A 22,707-nucleotide genomic window follows, 5' to 3' on the forward strand; every position below is an offset into this window, starting at 1 on the left:
CCCACTGTGGTGTAGTCTTTCACAGAGAGTTCACATAGTAATGTTCTGTTTCACACTGTGGGTTGATGATTCACAATGTGTTCACAATGTTAAAATTATCGAAATTCACAATGTGGAGAGATTTCACACTGTGTTCACAATGTGTTCACACTGTGTTTCACACTGTGGGACACTTTGTTCTTTCCAGCAGGTTCTGTCTGTCTCTCATTGGAATGTCACCTTTCTCTGTTCGTGGTGTATTGCGATCTTGACTTTGTACGGTCCGATCCCGCTGTCACCGATACCATAGAAGCACGGGTCGTGATACAGCACGCACGTCTGTTCCGACTGGTTCCGAATGTGGCCGAGAATGTCTGCGGCGAACTGTTCGCACTGGTTCGCCAGCCCCGAGAACTCCTCGGAGAACTCCGGGTTGATCTGGCAGAGTTTACGCAGTCGCACGCAGCGCTCGAACGCCGTGTTGATCGGATCGATGCTGGTGAGGGAGATGAAGGCTTGGCTGGCTAGTGCCCGGTAGATGTTGAGCATGCCCAGTGAGTGTTGCAGCGTGTTGGTCTCCGTCGAGAAGGCGTAGTACTCGGGGTCCTCGATCCTTGCGCCGTATTCCAGGAGGATCTTGATGATGTCGTAGTTGTTGTGATGCGCAGCAAGCACGATCGGCGTGATGTCGGGATGGAAGTCGCCGTTTAGTGCTCGACAATTCAAGTTTTCCTACAAGACGTGATATTACGGAAAGAAAAGAAGAAATAACAGTCAATGGTTTTAGTCAAGCGACAAGACTTTTGTGCAGTTAATCGTGTCAGATATACTTTTGTAAAGGTCATATCACACTTTTAGCAAACATTCTCCAAGAGTAGGCCTACAAAATGTTTGTGTTCAGAATACATAAGAGCATTTGAGATTGTTTTTTAATTATTATATTTTTTACCATTAATCGAATGTATTTCCTGCTTGCAAACAAAAACTATCAATTTGCATCTGTCGTGCAATAAGAAAAGAATAAATACATGAATAAAGCATGTATTTGTTATTAATCGCAAAATTGATAATTACAAGTAACCATGAACAGTTGTATACACTGTCATTCTTATGATAACCATTATTACCATCAACAATGACAGTATTACCGACTAAAACGCGCTTCCTATACATGCTAAAACACGTTTACACTGATATTAATTATTGACTGTTACATTTCCTGCGACGCAACGGTTTCATTTCACCGCCTCTCACGTACCCCCCCCCCCCCCTCCTCCGATCTCCGCCAGTTTCTGAGGTGTGCAATCACATAAGGCTTGTTAACTCTACGGGAAGCACACACTGTTCCCCTCAAGAGGTCCAGAACTTAGCAATTCTTCAAATAGATCGACTGCACTTTGGAACAGCAGACAAATATAACTAAGTGTTACTTACCGGTATATTCTTCTGTTTGATGTGCTCACATATCAACTGGACGGCGTACACGAACTGTTCATCTACCGCTCGCAAGAGGGCGTCTCCTAGTTGGATGCCATGATCCAGTAAGACAACGATGATATCTAAGGGGGGGGGGGGGCAAAAATGTCGTTATCAAATGAGCAAAGTTAAGTGATTTGCATGTTTGCTTTTTGAAATTTTACAAGCTTTTTTTTTCTTTCTCGTGCTCGTGTAGGAAGTTACAGGTGAATCTATTACTGTAAATTAGGATCATTCTAATTAATAAGCAATGTATTAGAATGTATTAGGGAATGTGAAATAAAGTGAATAAAGCTAGTTCAATCATTAATCACTTTGCGTGTTTGCCATTTGATATTTTACAAGTTTTTTCTTTCTCGTGCTTGTGTAGGAATTTGCAGCGGTATCTATTGTCGCAAATTGGAATTATTCTTGTAAGCAATGTATCAGAATGTATAAAGAAAGGGAAATAAAGTGAACTGAATTAATGATTAATCCAAATAGCTTTTATAAACCACTTTTTTTCAATAACTATCATCGCCAATGTCGTCAACTAAAATTATGATGTTCATTGGATAACGTTCTTGATCGTATGAAGGCTGAATGAGTCTTCCGTTGACAGAAGACCTTATCATTGAAATATTATCATATACGTGAACGTTCCATGATTAGATTGTTAAGTGTATACTGGAAGTGTTCACTGGATAGACTTGATCTAAAGTTGTACGCATTGCCAAAATGAAATGTGGGTTCTTCCATAGTATAATATGCATTACTTTTGTGATTCATTCATCATACGGAAAGTTCCATGTATCATGCAAACATTACAATTCATTTTATGAAGTATGAAACAGCCCAAATTTAACAATTGATGGGCTTTCCCCAAAGGTTCCTGAGGGATTTTTCTGATACGAGTTAGAGACAGCAGGTGTCAGAAGGTGTTAGGGCTGTCAGAACGGATTGTAGAATTATGAACAGAAGAACAAGTTCCAGAAAATGCATAATATCATTATCATCGAGGACAGAGAACTTAGAGCACGGCACTTTTATTTCATATTAATACTTTTTTTTTTTCTTTGAAGACCTTTGTAACAAGGCTAGCAAAACTAGATACCCAGGGGTTTGCAGCTTCCCCCTCCCCACCCTCCCCCATCTCTTTTTATCTATTTCTTTTCTACATCTCGCAAATCTATCCTTGATTCATTATGTGTTCCAGATTTCATTTTTTCCCCGGTTGAATCAATGTAGGCCTCTCATTAAAGAAAATCGGAAGTCAATTACACAACCAATCGATGAAAAGCGTTCTCAGGTGATATTGTCATAATCAGAGTCCAATATCACGGGTGAGAAATGAACACCTAAAAGTGAACTAATCAGGAGCGACATAAATTGCTCATTAATTTTTCCAAATCTGTGATTGCCCGTAATAGGGCTTGACCAAAGAGTGAATTTCAGTGTTATGCGACCGCACTGCAAGGTCAACCGTGTCAACATGATTACAATAGATCTTCCTAAGCCATTATCCACACATAATTGATCCAGATCTTTGAGCGCAAGGCCACTGTGGTGAATGAAAGGTTTCCATCCAGGTATAGGACAAAGTATTCAGTCACAACATCTATGAAGGTGTCATTGAAACGGCCTGTACGGCGCCCTCACGCGATCACCTTTAAATAGTTTCAATACTTTCTCAGAAAACACGCTATCTGATCTCCAAAGTGTACAGGTACCTGACCTTATATTTCGTTGACATATCATTACTGAAATACGATCAGCAATTTAACTTGGTAAAGATGTTACGCTTCTAGATGTGAATAGCCATAAATGAATAGAAAGAACAGGGAGAAAACGAAAGGAAGATGTTTAAACTCATTCTGTTTTGATTGTTAATTTGACAAGAAAATTAGGATGCAAACAATTCGTAGGCCACCAGACAAGAAAACATATAGCATAAACACACAAAAACAGAAAACAGCTGATAAAAAACCAGGTCAGTAAGATACCACAACACCCCATCACCCCCCTCCCACCCCCCCCCCAAAACAAAAAAAAACAAAACAAAACACAAACACAAACAAAACAGTTGAAAAAACAGGTCAGTAAGATACCACTACACCCCATCACCCCCCCCCCCCCGAAAAAAACAAAACAAAAACAAAAACAACACAAAACAAAACAAAACAAAACAAAACAAAACAAAACGAACGATTTGGTCATCGTCCGGCCTAACTAGCTAAAGTTTCACCATGGTTGATGAAACATAAATAAAGACAAATTATTGTGCTCGGCGACTTCATTACAGTAATTAACCACAGGAAACGGCAAGATTTAAAAGCGAAGTGTAAAATAGTGTCATTAGTGCGTATGCCAGGAGTTTTAGTCCAAGGTTGCAATTACAGGTTGAGTGGACGGCTGCTAATGGCACGAAGGTCATTGCTTTCCGCCAGACAGAATGGCCCCGCGATTTCGTACGTGGTGGACATTTTATTATCATTTTTCTTTCCCCTGTCGCTTATATGATGATGGCATAAAATACGTGAACATATCAGGGATTCATTAGTTTGTCCGTACACGACGCTGCCCCAAACTACCCTCTATCGCTTGAAAGTCAAAACAAGACTAATTATAAAAGCATTAACATTCTTGCGGTACGTAACTATCTTATTCTTGGCGCCTCGCCACACGCAGTTAACGGGGGGGGGGGCAAGTTGCACTTTCGTAAACACGTAGGAACATTATTTACCGTGTATTGCACGCTGCGATGTTCTTTAATAATACATTGACCTCTCGCTCACCTCACTCCATTATGAACATGTGTGTGTAAAACCACCTTGTCTGCATACCAAGCAACGTTCACGGTGACAGACATAATTATTATCGATCACTCATGTAAACGGCAGGCTGTTTATAATCAGTCATTAACCAACGATTATGGCACTTAGACCAAAGCGTTAGAATGTTCGGCATGCGATAACAACTGCATATTGGGGATTCTTGTTTTTTGTAACCTCCTCGTCACTTGTGTGTAGTGGAGATGACAAAACGAATGACCAAAATTACACCGCAAAGCTCTCCACACTCGCTCAAAAAAAGGGTAACAGTCCGAATGTTTGTCTTGGACGATAGCTGGTTACATGAGTAAGTGATTGCACTCCAAGAACATTAACCATTACGCATTTCGATACTTGGTATAGCTTACCCAAGTTTTTATGCAGTCTGGTATTTTATATGCCTGAGAGATGGAGACGAAGAGATGGTTACTGCCCCCATTCCTTTTTCCGCCCCCCTCACCTTGAACAAACTCATACAACATGCCCGCCATGTCGACAATCTCTTGACCCGACCTACATCTCTCACTTCGCATTGCTATGGGTATTATTTGGTATTCCGAAGGTTCGTTCATGCGAAAATGAAAAGAAAGTGCGTACTTACGAACTTTTTCCCCTTTTTCTATTTTCGGATTAACGAACATTCGGAATAACGGACCCTATGTCATTTTCATATTAACGAACCTTACTCCATATTCGGATTAACGAACCTTCGTAATCACGAACCTCATTTTTCATTTTCGGATTAACGAACCTTTGTAACAACGAACTTTCGGAATAACGAACTGTAACCATTGCCATACCTGTAATCCGATCAAACCGGCATATAAAGCTTCAATGTTAATGAGAAAGTGTTTGTGCAGTTAACGGAAACACAGCAATTTTGTGTTGTCAAAGGAACATTGTCTGTTCTGACAGGTTGCACACTGCAACCAGATTTCGACTCAACGAGCGCCTCCTTTAATTTCGTCCATTTTTTGCCCTGTGGTTGAGGAGTACTACCCACAGATGGGTGCAGAATTGCCCCTCCTTTTCTCGATCGTCCAGCATATGTCCAGCCACATCGAAAATGACTTCCAATGTATGTATGAAATATACTTTCTATGTCCGCAGTAATAGAGTTTTCTCTCCATTTCTAATTTGAAAACCTGTGAGCACCTTTGAGAAGATACCATTTTGCTATTAAAAAAAAAAAAATTACATCAAGATGAAGCCACTCAAAGTGATCTAAAACGGACGTTGTCTTTGTTAAGCGTCCTTTAATGCCTCATCAACACATTTACTACTATGCATTATCATCCGCGCGTTACACCTCTGTTCTCCCCAAGTAATGTGTTTCATTGTTTATACAGCAGCATAGGCTTTAAAACAAATCACTATACAATTTTTATTCATAGCGTGACCAATTATCCGCACGCGCACAGGAACGCACCTTGACACAAACAATGATACACTTACGCACACACGCTTACACACGCTTGGGCATATTTGCAGGTATTGGGTGGAGGATTGGTATCCTGTGTTTTGACGATGATCGTGCCGAAAGAGGTAATCATTGTTGCGTCACATTCGGAGCTTCCTACTGTGGGAATTACACGCTCATGAAGTCGACGAGCACATAACATTATTAAAATGGCGCCAGATATTAAACAAGAAGAGAAACGAATATCAGGGATTTTGGTGTCAGTAAGTAATACATGTTTCTATAGCTAAGGCGCATGTACACCAGTTGGTTATCAAGAATGTTGAGTAGGCCTACACACATGACATAGGACAGAGTAAACTCGGGGCTTATTGTAGTTCCATGAAATTGATATGACAAATTCCATCGTCTGGCTGTCTGATTTCGACAACTCTGTGAACTGTTGTTGCTCCTATTACATTACGCGATATCACTCTGTTGTCATGGTGATGAAAATTATTGCAAATAGATCACTGCCAGAGCAAGACGATCAGTTACGAAGAGACAATCAACATAAATGATGAGAATTTCTCATTATTGAAGTTTCCACATCATTTTTTTGGTCATAATTATTTGACCAGGGTAATATCTTAACGTTACCGATGATAGGACCTGTACTTCCTCGGCTTCCGTAACATTTATATTACCTCAAAATAGACCGTATTCAGAGTCTACGCATACTTTGTTTTCACAAAGGTCGCCCTTAACAATCACAAAGCTTGCAGGAGGCTTGCTCTACCTAGCATCAAGAAAGAGAATTCCTGTCCATGGAACTTAGGAAGGGAACAGGTGAATTGAATACCTCGTTACTACGTTGTCAGTAACGAAACTTTTATAAGATAGTTGTAATAAATTACAGAAGCGGTGTATTCCCTGGATATTGCATACAGAGCTTGTAGCTCCATGGATATAGGTATGCATTACCGCTTTCATTTCATTTCATTCATTTCATTTTTATTTCATTTCCGGCCAAAACATATAATATGACAATTTCATATAAACAAATTAAGTACAATGTAACTATTACATTTCCAAATGAAGCTTTATACACTGGAGTCCAAGTAAACATTATGAGTAAAACGTCTCGTCCAAAGATGTAGGCGCTATGCAGGACTCGATCCCTGGTGCCACTGTTATGAAGTTAGGATGCCAGTCCACTACACCACAGCGCTTCAACAAATTTCTTTCTTTTTTCCCCCTTTCGGGGCGGAAAAGACATTTTTGTTTTATAACAGCGCCCTCGTGCAGTGTGCTACCCCGTAGGTCTACACGCTCACCTGCGTTACGGACTGATATCCAGATATTGCATCACTCTATCAACAACATCGACTTTACATGTTGATGCTAATACGGATGTTGACGTGGAATCAATATAGACTTGGTCTTTTTCTGTATTTATTGAGTTGAGCATAAACAAAAAAAATAAGAAAAACGCACCGTCACTTTACTTGGATTGAGGTCGATATATCGAAGATATCGGTAGGTTCAATAATATGCATATCTAATTAGATACATAAATTATATATTATGTTAATTCTTTTATGAATATTATGTGTTTACATGATTATATATATACACACACATATATATAAATAGTTATACAGAGAGAGAGAGAAAGAGAGAGAAAAAAAGATAGAGAGAGGAAAAGAAGGAAACGAAAAAGACAGGCAGACATTCAGATATGATAAAATGAAGAAATCAACGTTTAGATTAGTAGAACACCGCCGACTGTCCTTCATTAAGGTCCCACCGCGTCACTAAGACTGGTTAGAGAAAGCCTGCCAGGAATCACTGATCACTGATTTCGGATGGTGGGAAAGGAATCTTCCTGTGTTTTCTCGAGAGCGTCAATCAAAAAGACAAATACACGAAACCTGCCTCGGTATTTCACTCATTTTCCCTTTCACTTGCAGGCCAGGATTGCATTCTTTGTCATATCTTTTTTCTTTCCTTTCTCTTTCTTGGGAAGTGAGAGAAACTCATAATCATCAGCGCGTTCTTAAATGTTTTTTTTTCTTTGTTGTTGTTGTTGTTTTTTTTTTGCTTTTAAATGATTGTTTTTGTGGTTGTTTTGACGTGATGACGTCATCATTTCATCTAATTTGCATATTAGCTGCGACCATCATTCTCTCTCAGTGAAAACATTTGAAACTTGAGTTTTCCTCAAATTTCTTGTTTTCTAAATCAGATTTGTAAAGAAAGCCTCTGTCATCATGTTTGTTTGACTTTCATCAACTCCTTCAAAGACAACTTCAATTCGGACTGATATTGCACCTTGAAATCAACATGTACTTGGCTAGAAGAGAGAAAAAAATGTGACATCCAGGATGGTCGTATACATGGTATATGATTACATCATATTAGCTTCGTATAAACACATATATTGTATAAATATATGTCAGCTCCATGTGTCCATAATGTATCGTTGTTAATGATATTCTTTCATTAAAAAGTAGATAATGTGCAACTTAAGATTTCCTTTTTTTTTATTCAGGATGGGGTAATTCTCAAGAAACCTTTCCATGATAAACCATTTTGCAGTGTGCATTAGATGCACTGTTTACCATTGCAGATGAAACAAAAACCTAGCTTTAGTGCTTTAAAATACTTTTATAATGTAAATTAGGGATAAAAACAACTAACGTCAAAATATTAATCAGCATGATCAATGTTAAATATTGTTAAATATTTTTTTTTATATGTGAACAATAATTATTATCAAATTGTTTCTAGAATAAACCGTCACTGTTATTGTTTATTGAGAAAAATAGTGATATTTCCTTATATTTCAGGCTTTGCTGCGAGGTTATCACATGATGTGATGTTTTGTGATACAACTAAACTCTACATGCGCATCAAATGTGATAACTCGAACATTTTTGTTTTAAATCAGTGCTCCCAATGGTATAGACAGTACATTTAAGGCCGACTTGGTGTCATTAGTATCATAACTACAAAATATCCATTGCCACGCAACGGAAGATTATTCCCTGATCGTTTCACTAGAGAACTTAGGTGTATACCATGATGGACTGGCACACCAAAGGAAAAACAGAAAACAGTGCAAAAGTCAGGTCAGTGTAAAGTGTATTCAAGTCGTCGTCAACGGCGGCATGGACCTATCACTGCTAAATCGAACGTACAATCCGATATACGTATACCAAGAAACATAATTATCATATTCCATCATCAGATTTTTATTAATCATTATCAATATCATTGATATCATCATTATTATTTTCATTATAGATGTCATCATTATTTCCACTGGCAGTATCACCACTATTATTGGATTATTGTATCATCGTCACTATATCGTTCACGCTTCAATCTGAACAACTCTCTATAGATCTTAATTCGCGTTACAAAAGCGATGAAACGCCTCCAAACACGCAGTTCTTAAATTTGCTTAAGACCTACGTTGCCATACCATACCGCTTCGTGTGTCGGAAAAGATATCCATTGTGGTAAATAGTACATGCACTTGGCAGCAACAAGCAACCTAATGACACCGCGGTGGTACGCGGCATACCTCAATTTTAGCAGCAGGGGCAATTATAAATGCATTTTGAATCGTTCATAGTCTTACCCCCGCGTGGGAGGTGTGACCAATTTTGTTTTTGTTTTTTTTCCTTCACGGGTTGGCGCGCTTGGAGAAACAGTACCCGCCCTGGGGTATCACACCTGTTCTGGCATATCCGCACACCTTGGGTGCGTGCAAGCGTTCTCTTCGCGCGAAGACCAGGTAGGCCTACCGGCAGAGATGGTATATATTTCTCTTTCTCTCTCATCTCCCTCTATTTCTCTCTCTCTCTCTTCTCTGATCTACCCCCCCCCCCCTTCTCTCTCTCTCTCTCGTCATGTGGAAACTGTGTGCACGAGTGGCACCGCCTGGACGGCGACTGATGTTCGCGTAATTACCCTCACATTAGACGCAGATTTTTTTTTTTTCTAAAGCATTTTTGTTTTTCTTCTGTTGGTCGGTGATAACGCTTATGTTCTGCCCGAGTGATTTTTTAAGAGTGTTTAATCACGACGAATGATTCACAAACCAACATCGTGGGAACAGTCAAGGCGCAATTACAGCGCTTAATACGGAAGGACGAATGACTCCATCTAAGCGACTCCGTAGCGCATTATTTCAGAATTGTCATTAGACAAATTCGCATTGTCTATGATACCAAGAAAAAAAAAAGGATAACATATTGGACATCAATTTTATCATCATGTCCACAACGAGGACGCAATAAATGACTATCAGCTGCATTTAGATTGCATTAGCCTTCAATAGCTTCGATATAAGATTTATATCCGCCCATTTGAGTCCGCCCATGAACATTACGTGTTCACGATGGGCGCAGGGTAAGTGCGTACTATATCAATTGTATGATGAGGGGTTCGAGTATAAACCAATGGTAGAAAACATATCAAAATGGCATGAATGAGAATAAAAATGATTTCATGAAAGTTCGTAGGCAAGTAATTCCTTGATGATCACTCAAAGAAATTGTATTTTGATGAGTGAAAATTTAAAAGATGATTATAATCATTTGGGTTTCTTTTCATTTTAGGGCAGTACGTAGGGATTATTGTAGAGGGTTGTTTGTTTTCTGTTTTTTTTTTGTGTGTGATTTTTTTGTTTGTTTTCTTTTTACGTTGTTCTGCTTCTCCTTCGGAAGAAAACTATATTGGAATTCACGGGAGAGATCTAAGCCTTTGCCTACATAAGTGTGTTGGGTTTTGAGCGAAATCTGGAATTGAATTATTTGTATATAAAATCACATTTTGTAATTCATGAGAGGGCTACAAAGATGACTGAGGTTGCTGGATAACTCTCCCTTTTCAGCAGTACTATGACGAATTGCCATGGGTCAACAACTTGAAAATGTGGTCGCATCGTAGCAAAGTGGGCAGAGATGTCCTCCATCTTAAAAGGGGCTGCATTACAATAAAAACGTTTCTTCAAAAGGACCTCGAAATGTTGGACGTAACTGCGCATGCTCCCGCGACGGCAAAAAAAAAAAAGTGCATCAGAAGGTCACGGAAATATCACTCCACGCAAGTAGACACATCGTCCGGGCGAGTTTGCAACACGGGAATACACGGAGCGTAATTTAAGCCCGTAATATCATCTTCGCTTGTACAACGGCTCTCTGTATGCCTTCCACGTCTACGAATTGGCGCGGAAGAAGAAAGGAGGAGGAGAAGGAGGAGTAGGAGGAGGAGGCATTCGAGTTTGGGATGGGGATGGGGATGGGGAAGGGGTGCGGAACGGAACACTCTACCTATCCAGTTGGAATTCAGTTCCGATGCTTTGTTCCGAAGGACATGATGCCCTTAAAGGGATAGTATAATTTTGGTTGAGACGAGGACTCAGATTTTATTTTTTTTTTAACTAGAGATGATTAGAAAACACTTATAACAAAATATATGAAGAAGCATACAATTCAAGAGGAATCAAAACTTTATTTAACGAAAATCGGTTTTGAAATGTCTGAGATATCAGAAAAGAAAACAACAAAGTAAAACAAAATGGTCCAAATAAAAGGTGGGACCAGCCTTTTTATTAGGAACTCTTTGTTTCGGGATATTTAAGCCATTTCATAACCAATTTTTGTCGAATAAACTTTGAATTCCTGTTCGAATTGTATGCTCTTTAATACATCATAATGACTTTGTAATGATCTCTTATAAAGTTAAAACCTGAATCCCCATCTCAACCAAATCTATACTACTGAACCACTGGCAGCGCTGTCATGTTTGGTTGTTCTTGGACGGTTCGTTGGTATTCGTTTGTTTTTATTTATTGTAGTGCATACAAATTATGTACGCCAACACAATTGTGACAGTATAATAGTTTTCCATATTTTTTTTAACTCTGCCAGTATTTGGTTTCATGACAGTGTTTGGGATGTTAAGCAAGCAAAAAAATAAAATAAAATAAAAACCACTTACACCATATACAAGTCATGCAGGTCATTTGTTACCACCAATGATGGTATAGACGTTTTGTTTGTTTTGTTTTTACTTTGTTTTGATTAAGATATTGGCCTATATTCGAGTGACTGCGATGCCAGGTTTTCCATTTAACCCGTTTTCAACGAGCACTTGATGGGTCTTTTCCAGAGTCTATAATGGGACTTTCAGACTATCGGTATGAAATGGGTTAAAATGACGTTGCATATAGCTTTAATCGATTTGATACCGCCTTCCATTATTTATTTTATTCTATTATTTGTTTCTATTGTTTGCATACATTATTTATTTTCATTATTGTCTAATGTTTGGGGATATTGAGTATGTATCTTAAGAGATGGAAGGAAAATGTGTCTTTGGAAGTGGCGAATTTTGCTCTGGAGTGGGGACTGAAATCGGATTCAAAGTCTATCACTCGAGACAAGCTCTGCTCAACGAATAGGGTCACCCCCCCCCCCCCCCCACCCCATCTCCACCTCTCTCTATTTGTTGTTGTTGTTTTTTCTTCATATATTAAGAATCTGGTCAGGTGCTCATAAACGTACATCATAATCATTTATGGTAATGGGAAACATTACTTTACATAACTTGACTCCATCTGGGTCGAGTTAATTCAGCCCTCACTTCGTTGCCGAGGTGAACGAAACCCGAGCGACTGACATTCCAAAACGAGATGCTACAGAAGGAATAACTAGATTTTGAACCTTGTCTAAAAAATGATGCTATATAAATGACTTTGTCTCCGGATGAGTTTTATGCAAAACTGACTATCAATAGCGATATAGGGGGCCTCGCCTATACAGCTGCTGCATCATCGCTATTTAATCTGTGCATTGAAGGCAAACAAGAAGCAAACCTAAAACAAAAACAAACACATTCCCGCGACTATGTGCACGATGATGAATTCATACTGTAGTGCCGCCGTCACTGGGGATACACTAATTACATTACAGACCTCTCTATAGAGCAGATCTGATATCGTGACGTCATAATAAAAGGAATGTCTGCTTTGCGACACTTCCCTTTCAGCTAAGGAATGCTAGCGAGAAATGACAATCTCGTTCGTGACGTCATAATACACCCAGGGCACCTCCTCATCACTTAGCCAGACTTGCGGCTGTGCTGTATACTTCTATGCGGCTCTGCGGATTCATAGCACTGTGGGCTCGCGGCAGACTGAACTCGAAAATGAGATATATCAACATCAAATTCATTCAAATTGAGAAGTGAAATATAATATTCAATAAAAATCAAGCTATCGCTCGTCTTTCTTCGAAGCAGCTCTGTAGGAAGCCTGGAAGACTTGTTTCTTCGGCAAGGGGTGGATGTTAATAATTATAAAACAAAACCAAATATTAAAAAAAAAAATCAAAATGGACCACTCAATACAACGAATCGATTGCAAAAAAAAAAAAATAATTGAGACTGGCATGCTGATATTGCTATGACCTTTTCGAGGAAATGAATCACTTTGAGACGGTAATATCATATAATCAAAAGTGTAATGTTCAACATCTAGCCAATGTCAAAACATTTTAACGATCACAAACGCTCTCGCTATAGATCACAGTATTATCATACATTCGAAGATACAAAGATTTGTAGGTTGCCTGTTGATCTTGTCAGCATAATATTTTGAATAATCCTTTTAACAACAAAATTACACCATGTTCAAGTCACACTGATTCAAGTTGGCTCTTGATTGATGAATCTCAAAAAATATGATTGACGATTCAACCAATTTGAAGTGACAACAAGAAAAGGTATGCAAGTTTAACAGATATAAACAAACTAATGACATCACTGGCTGGACGCAAAATAATGCAAATTCACAAGTCTTTAATTGACTTGTACTCATCAGGGCTGGAGGAGCGTTTTCAAAAGTGGGGGGGGGGCACTTCCGGGTTTTATCTCCTTTTGATATTCACTGTTTGGAAAAAAGGGGGACACATCAAAAGCCTGTGGAACTTTCCAATTCAGAAAGTGTCCTTTCTTATGTCATTTCATTCATATCGATAAGACTTAAACCATGCAATGGTTCCTTTTACCCTGTATATCTCACTCAGCTTTACTTCGGGCCGCGTACCGCCAAGACGCAAAGCACCATTGTACAGCCCTGGGATAGCTCGGTAGCATTGTCACTTCCGGTCGTCTATCTCGCTTCTTCGTCCTCATTCGATGCAATAGGGAGCTTTAGATTTGCGACGCGGACGTTTGAGACGACGATTGCGTTAGACGTTCTCCAACCTCTCTCCCTGCGTCGTCTTGAAAAGTAGCTTTAGATTACGCGAGGACGCAACCTATGAAAATGGCGCCCCCATATTATGATCGGTGCATCTAGTAGCTCTCTGCGTCGTGAATTGAGTGGACGTGAAAAAAAATGGCACAGTGAAAACTCAGAAGACGCGAGCTAGTAATAGATCGAATTTGAAAAGCGAGTTTACGCATGCTCAGAACAGTTTTTTTTTCTTCTGAACGTCCGCGTCGCGAAAATCCAAAGCTCCCTAATCCGTACAATGCGTAGGCCTACATTTCGTTTATTTCTACTCTCTTCCTTATTTTGAACTTGACGTTTTTAAAAAAAAAAAGGTTTTTACAGGTTTAAGGTACGGGTTTTTAATTTGACTGATGCCCGGTTAGTCACTGCGTCGCTGCAATGTGTCGGTCACACGGTGATAAATCGAAGAAAGCTTTGAAAACACCCGTTGATGAAGGGTGGGTTGGTTGGTTGGTAAGCTCTACTGCGTGTGGTGCTTCTTCCCCCGTCTCATCCCGGTCACACACGCTATTCGGACCGGATCCGACTTTGACACTGAGCCATCCCACAATGCATCTGAAACAGGGCAGGCTGGGGACATTTGCGTATTGGCGGTACCCCGAAGTGAAGAGACACTTTTACGGACATTTTTACAGAGACTCTCATACACATGGAATCACAGTTACGCCTAAACTCAAGTATTAAAGACATTTCCTTTAAATTGTGCTTCTGTGTCTCAACGCAAAAACATAATCAAACATACATTTCTAACTTTTTTTTCAATCTTTTATACTCTATGCATCTTATTTGTTGTACATATTTTGATGTTTTCATACTGATTCATGTAAAATGTCTGCAAGTTGGTGTGTTGGCTCAGTCGGTAGCGCGTCTGCCTCACGATCGTAAGGACCCGGGTTCGAACCCGAGTCCGGACTGAGCGATGTTGTGTGTAAGCATACCATCCCCTCTAGCAAGAGGCAAAACACTCTGTCCCTCGGATAGGACATAAAATGGAGGTCCCGTGTGTGAGAGAGTCACAACTCATCCACGTAAAAGATCCCGCTTCATTTATTCATCGCAAAGAGCAGGGTGTTTAACCCGGTGAAGTGGTCCAACCTCACAGCCAACTGGACCCCATGGAAGACCAGCTTATTATAGCTGAATATGGGCTATCCAGCCATCTTCTCAAATGGAAATGAACAAACAAACTCAGCCTGCAAGCTGCTATGGATGTTACCCAATAAAAATACCTTTAAGTCTTTTCAATCAATAAATTGTATCAACACACATCTGCATGATTTTAAGTCGACACCGTCTTCGTTATCATTATCATCATCATCATCATCATCATCATCGTCGTCGTCGTCGTCGTCTTGGTTGTCATTGCTCACAGCAACAGGACAATGGTTCGAGTTTGTCATAGTAGCATATCATAGTTCTCACTGTAAAAAAAGATATGCACAATTGTGTTAGAAGAAGATTCTGATAAGACCAACCTAATAATCCCTGTTTAGCTTTTACACGTCATAACTGAATGAATTTGCAGCATGATTCGGCAAAATGTCTGCTTTTATGACTTGTATGATCCGACCGTAGTAGTAGTATTAGTTGTGTGGTGGGAATAGTCGTAGTAGTAGTAGTAGTAGTAGTAGTAGTTGTTGTAGTGGTAGTAGCAGCAGTATTAGTAGTAGCAGTGGTAGCAATTCTAGTAGTAGTAGTAGTAGTAGTAGTAGTAGTAGTAGTAGTAGTAGTAGTAGTAGTAGTAGTAGTATTGTAGTAGTAGTAGTAGTAGTAGTAGTAGAAGTAATAGTAATAGTAATAGCAGGCTAGTAGTAGCAGTAGTAACAATTGTAGTAGTAGTAGTAGTAGTAGTAGTAGTAGTAGTAGTAGTAGTAGTAGAAGTAGCAGTAGTAGAAGTAGCAGTAGTAGTTGTAGTAGCAGCAGCAGCAGTAGTAGCATTAGTAGTAGTGACATTAGTAATGTACTAATAGTACATGTACTACTGAGTAGTGGTCGTAGTAAGTAGGAGTAAGTAAGTACTACAGTAGTTTTTACATTGTTAGTTGTGATAATATGTAAGTATGAGTAGAGGTAATTGTCGTACCAGTAGTAGAATTACAACCAACAGTATAAACACTGCATTCTGGTGTTAACGACAAATAATGAGGATGGTTTGTGTCGACAATAATGCCGCAACACAACACTGGTAGTTGTCATCACCAGTACCACCGTTACCACAACCATGATGATTACCAATCTCTTTTTCCTCCGCCTTCTCCTCCTCCTCCTCCTCCTCCTTATCATCATCATCATCATCATCACCATCGTCATCGTCGTCGTCGTCGTTGTCGTCGTCATCACCATCAACATCACCATGGTTCTGATCGTCATCATAGATTAATAAAGCAACCCCTCAAAAAGTCCTGCAATTCCAGCTTGCTCTTTCATATTTCACTTATAAGTACATTATTTCATTCAAATGTGAAAGCCTGATTGTTTTTTCTTTACAATGAAACCCTCTTATTTACATTATGTATTCCTCAATGCATAGTACAACTGAGTATGAAGAAAGGCCAAATATGAAATGTTGCAAAATGGAGCAAACGTATTACATCTGTGTATGTCAAACAATAAAATCCTCAATTGTTTTTTTTTTTCTTTTTAGGGAAGGCTTGCGCTTGAAAGGAATGCATTTTGAGATTATCATTAGATTACAGGCTTCATCCGTGAATCAAAAACTGCAGTAGTATCTGCAGAGTAAAATCGAATATAAAGCCTGACCAAAAAATTATCTGATGTTGAGGAAATGGGAGTTTGTGAAAGTGCTAACAGTATGTCAGCATTGCCTATTCCAGTGGCCTGTTTTTCATCGAAACTGTTTATTGTCAATTTCAGAATTGTTGCGACTTTTCACTTTTGATCTTTCTCCATACTCCACTGTTTTGCACGTTAAAGGAACACCCAATCACCGTAAGTGAGGTGTCATTCTAAAGGTGATTAATGAGGCTTTCTATTAATGTCATATCTACTGAAGATAATGCCAGTATAAGAGAAATATGATACATCAAACTTTAATTGCAGAACTTATTTTGAGGGGTTTTCATGAATGCATGAATACATAATTGAACTCATCATTTGTAATACAGTTAACATACAATAGTACATCAGAGCCCCATTTCATAAAAAAGTTGATATGATAGCAACTCTTGTTGGAATGGCAGTTGCCATGGTAACGACAAGAATCCAGCTTCCTGATTGGTTGTTGCTATAGGAAGTTGCCATTCCAGCGAGAGTTGCTATATATCCTAACATCTTTTTTGAAATGGGGCCCAGATCATGGTGTCGGCTGCCTGGCAGAAGGGCGTTAAGGCATGCGCGCTCGAAGAATCACACACAGAAATATGATTACATCATAAAATGAAAGAGCTTTCAAAGCTCTGTTAAATTATGTCACAAACCAAAATGCGATTTGGGGGTCGACATTTCATGCTAGGGTCCTTCTGTCAGGCAGGCGACAATGGAGCTACGACATAATATTGTAGCGCCATAATACGTTATAGTATCCAGCAAGTGGCATAGAAAGTTGCGATGTGTCATTGAAAATAAAATCAAAAGACAAACATTGCTCTATATGGTTTTCGATGGTTTCAACCAAGTACGAAAGTCATTACTTTCATGACTGTTTGTTTCTTTGTTTGTTTGTTTGTTTGTTTGTTTTATCTATTTTCTTTAGACAATTGAAACTTTCTATGCAACCATGGTAGGGGTGGGGGCAAGGGAGCCCCCTATGTCGTAACAAGCATCATAAGGCACGCAAGTTTGTGAATGCTCATCACTTTTCATCATTCTGTTTTTACCCTTTGTGGTCTCCTGGGGTCTCTTATGATCCCTAGTGGTTACTAAAGCCTTTCTCTGCTCCCTGCAGTTTAATCTTCCATCAGTGTTCAACCTAAAAGGTAAAGTCCCACTTTCCCGCACAAATTACGACGAGACTTTGTATCAAAAATATATGAGAGTCAAGATAAAACTTTTATGATAACTTTCCCTGGGAAAAATATACGGGCAGATTGTGGAGAAACCAAATGGAATGGACGGGGGTATCAAATTCGCAGGTCCAACAAATTTGGGAGACAGGACTCTTATACTTATGTTTTGTTTGTTTTACTCTGTACTTCGATCAATCAAACAAAGTGAACATGGTGTAATTTTATTTCAGTATAAACATTCTGCTCGTCAGAACTTTCATGGATGGACATCGGTAATTCGATTGATTTTTGTCATAAAGATATAAATATCCGTAAAGACAGGAATTTTGATGTGGGCGTCGATATGTTTGTTTCAACGATGCCATAAAGAGAGATACGAAAAGTAAATGATTTTTTTTTCACAAGAGACCACGATTTATTATTTTTTTTGACAGAAAGTTTTATTTAATGTGTTCCCGAAAGTGTTTCTTTTTTCCCCATTGAAGCTACATCATCTTCCCTTTTCATCTCATTCTCTCTCTCTCTCTCTCTCTCCCAACCTCCGTCTATCTGTTCATCTCTCTTTCTCTCAAACATATCGAATTCTTTTTATCTCATTCGTCAATATAAAACGATGTTATTACATCTCATCACTGTTTAGCTTCTCTTCAGCCACACTCTCCCGCCTGTTTCTCCACGATCAATTTTCACTCATTTACTCATTTTCATTCATTTAGCCCTTTAAAGGAACGGTATACTGTTTTGGTCGAGATGGGGTTTCAGGTTTCCAACGTTTTGTTGATGACAATTTGTTGAGATATTATAGGAAACCTCCTATGAAATATGACAGAGCATAATACAATTCTAAGATGAATTCAAAATTCATCTGATGAAAATTGGTTTTGAAATGACTGAGATATCCAAAACAAAGCGATCCTAATAAAAAGTAAGACCCACCTTTCACTATGAAAGATCCCATGGTTTTACTTTATTTTTGGATATCACAGCCATTTCAAAACCGATTTTCATTAAATACATTTTGAATTCATCTTAGAATGGTATTGTCCTTAATATCTCATAAAGTGGTTTCTAAGTATCTCTCAAAAAGTCAAAAGCTGAATCCTAACCTCAACCAATACTATACCATCCCTTTGAACTGCTCTTCGGATTGAACACCCGAAGCAGTGCTCAGGCGTGTCAGAGGAAGTTTAATTTTTTCCCCTTTCTCGCTCCATGTGTCCCGTACTCATCGTAAGAATATGATCATAATAATACCAGTTATCACGATAATGCTGATAATAACGCCCATGGGAACAAACACTTGTGACAACAAAAATATTGCCATCACAGGTAATTGATAGCATCAATAATCGCGATAGTAATAATGATGAGTATTCCTTTTATTCTTTATTCGCTTCTTAAAAACGCATACTATGAGACAAAACATTTCATAAAACATTCAGACACACAAGATCACCAACTTGTTTATAACATTTACACATATTTACACCAACAAAAATCTATAGAATATAATATGACTAAAAGCATAGTGATTATAGTTGCTATGGTGATCTCTCCGACGGAACGGCCTGCCTTTATCATCGTCCAATCATGAGCGGATATACAAACACCTTGTTCAAAGGTGAACACGTCGGACACGATCTGGCGATCGAACCCAGCATGTAGAGTGCCCAGTCCCATCCACGTTACCAATGTGCTCTGATGTGATAGGTGCACGTTGGTCAAAGTCATTCATGGGCAATTACTTGGTGTTCACTGCACGTACATTTCGGGACTCATCCCTTTTAATGTGCATGTGCGCAAATGTTAACTCTACATAATGTGAAGCCTACTTTAATACCCAAAAGCGTTTCGTATGAGGAATAATATTAAAATCGCTTTTTAAGCGCAGGTTTTGCTTGAGGCTTATACGTTCATACTCATTTTGATTCATATACCTCATTATTCCTTCCGCTTCAAAAGTTGGTACAGCTCACCAATAACATTTTTATTAAAGGCTATTTATAGGAAAGGTTCGTAGTTGAAATGCTTCGTTAAATATAATCATTTCTCATGATATAGTGTTTGTACTGTAGCCATGCGAGTCATGGAAAGTCAATGCTAATGTGTATTAGACGGCAGTTCAAATCAGATAAACATTCGAAGGTCACAGTAATGATCTCACCATGACAAACGAGTTAGAGGCTGCACTGGTGAGGTTTATCGTACAAGGCAATGTCAGGGAGTGTTTAGCACCCGTACGTGACTGTCCAAAGCCCCTAATTTGCCTCTGAAATTAAGTAAATGCTGGTTGACTTCACGTGTGACCATGACATTCAACACATTAACTCGTTTAGCTGCGACAGAGCAGAATAGAGCCGAATAGTCCCGCCCAAAATAAGCTTCGTCTGCGGGACACCGTTTTAAAGCCCGCCTTCTGGGATGAAAATTACGCACAGTGAAGGCACACCTGAATTGGCAAAATGATCAAAGTTAATGGCTTACCAACACAACTTAAGGGCTTTTTACACTTGTGTTTCTTAACCCCGGACTTTCTCTGACCCAGGACTATCGTTAGTCCCGTACCAATTTTTTCAGCTTTTTACACTCGCCAATTAGTCCTGTACTATCTCTTGTCCGGGGCTAAGGAGAAAACTGACCTTTTTACACTCGTATTTCTTAGCCCCGGACTTTCCAAACCACATGAATATTCATAATTACGCTGTGTACTGTACACGTACACGCACGCACCGGCAGCACTTGATTGCCTCGTTTCTGATTGGTCAGTGAGGGTCGGACTTCGTCTCCGTCGCTTAGCCCAGGATTATTTTTTCGTTCTGTTTACACTCACTTGCTTGGCACCGCAATTGCGGTGCTAACCCCTGCTATTTTGCAGGGCCAGATAGTACCGTACTATCGGTGGGGCTAGCCCACTTTGGCAAAAACGAGTGTAAACAGAAAGTGGGCTAAGGATAGTCCCGTACCAACGGTGGGGCTAAGGCCCCCCCCCCCCCCCCCCCTTAGCCCCACCGATAGTCCGGGGCTAAGCAAAAATTTACAAGTGTAAAAAGCCCTATAGAACATACCGCCCTCAGTCTTCAAAAGTCTGAAGAAAACGAGGTTACATGTTTGCACCACAAAACTCTTTACATGTGTATAGAGTTCTGTGGGTGTGCGCGGCTTGTGTTTCGGATTTGTACACCATTGCGAACGAGTGAAGGTTGCGTGGCAAGTCATCGGGCACGCTTGCTTCGGAAGGCGTCGCGATGGCCCTCTGAGGTCAAACAACCAATCCGTGCCCAGACAAACGAGGACGAAGTATTGATAGAGATAAAAGGGTCTAAGTAGCTTCATGTGAGTGTGTGAGGGTAAGCATTATAAGGGCAACGAAGTCTATCAAGACCTGATCTTATCAGTGAAAAGAAACGTGAAGTGTTAATTCAATACTTACTGTTTAACTAAGGTTTATGCACATTTATCTAAAGGATAAAAATGCTCTATTGCAGATTGCCAACACTCTCACTGCAACCAACGCTGTTGGTGCAAATAATTTGATTTGATTTCACTTCTGCGTTCTTTTTTTAATACAGGGATATGATGCAAAGTCAAATGAACAAATTTAATGAGTATAATTTTTGGATTCCAACAGTGGAAATATTTAGAAACAGGTAAATGATTGACTTAGAAATGTACAGAATTGTTTCATGATAATACAAAATGAAGACGAGCTTACATCTTTTTACGTTTTCAGACGTTAAGATTTCGCTACCTGCAGTTCAAGTGACAAATTCAGTAGCTAATTGTGCAATAGAGAAGCAGGAGACCATTATTGCAAGCATGACTCAGAAATACACATTACTCAGTACGGAAAATGTATGGATAATTAAGTCACCACTGACAGAGTGGGATAAATAAAGTGCGCGGTGGTCCATAGTGCGTAAGTGTTAAGAGTTTGAGTGGCGAGTTTACTTAAGCTAAAGAAGGGCAAGACTATCTTCCTTGTAATGTAAACAGTCTGCTGCAAAAATGGGGAAAAAATATAATTTTCAACGCAATGGTGGAAAGTATCGTATCGCTATTATATATGAAAACCGGGATTGCTTTGTTTTATTAATGCTTAATTGTAACCGTATTTTGCAACGCATAGTACACTGAGGAATGTGAAGGCATGCATCCACTCCACGGTCTTTTAGGTACTAGAACTTTCGCTAATATTCACCCCTCCCCCTTTCTTTCTATCTATCTATCTATCTATCTATGTATCTATCTATCTATCTATCTATTTATCTGTCTACCTATCTATCTATCTATCTATCTATCTGTCTTTCTATCTATCAATCTATCTATCTATTTATCTGTCTACCTACCTACCTACCTATCTATCTATCTATCTATCTATCTATCTATCTACCTATCTATCTTTCTATCTATCTATCTATCTACCTACAGTATCTGTCTTTCTATCGTTCTATCTATCTATCTATCTATCTTAATATCTATCTATCCATCTATCTATCTTCCTATCTATCTATCTATCTATCTATCTTCCTATCTATCTATCTATCTATCTATCTATCTATCTATCTATCTATCTATCTATCTATCTTTCTCTATCACTTTCTCTCCTTCTCATTTCAAAGTTTCCACGAAATATGATTTTCATATCTGCCCCATGGCGCCTTGAAGCCTAAAATTCCATGGCACGCCATACGGTCTAGCCTTTCTACCCCTTCCTTGTGACCATGATGCAGAGTTACAAGGTAAATTACCGTAAGAGGGCAAATT

General features: G+C 39.2%; 1 protein-coding gene across 1 annotated transcript in view; it reads right to left on the minus strand.

Annotated features, from left to right (window-relative positions):
• Nucleotides 1–22,707, minus strand: part of LOC139743048 (short transient receptor potential channel 4-like) — a 123,333-nt gene that overhangs the window by 11,369 nt on the left and 89,257 nt on the right. The window contains exons 2-3 of the mRNA XM_071653560.1: nt 1,414–1,538; nt 220–711 (exon numbers count right to left, since the gene is read on the minus strand). Coding sequence (XP_071509661.1) covers nt 220–711; nt 1,414–1,538 — 617 coding nt within the window. The remainder of the gene's footprint in view (nt 1–219; nt 712–1,413; nt 1,539–22,707) is intronic.

The sequence above is a fragment of the Diadema antillarum genome, unplaced genomic scaffold, assembly GCF_040938485.1.
Source record: "Diadema antillarum isolate AM-2024a unplaced genomic scaffold, OU_Dant_1.0 scf00000033, whole genome shotgun sequence".
Lineage (NCBI taxonomy): Eukaryota > Metazoa > Echinodermata > Echinoidea > Diadematoida > Diadematidae > Diadema > Diadema antillarum.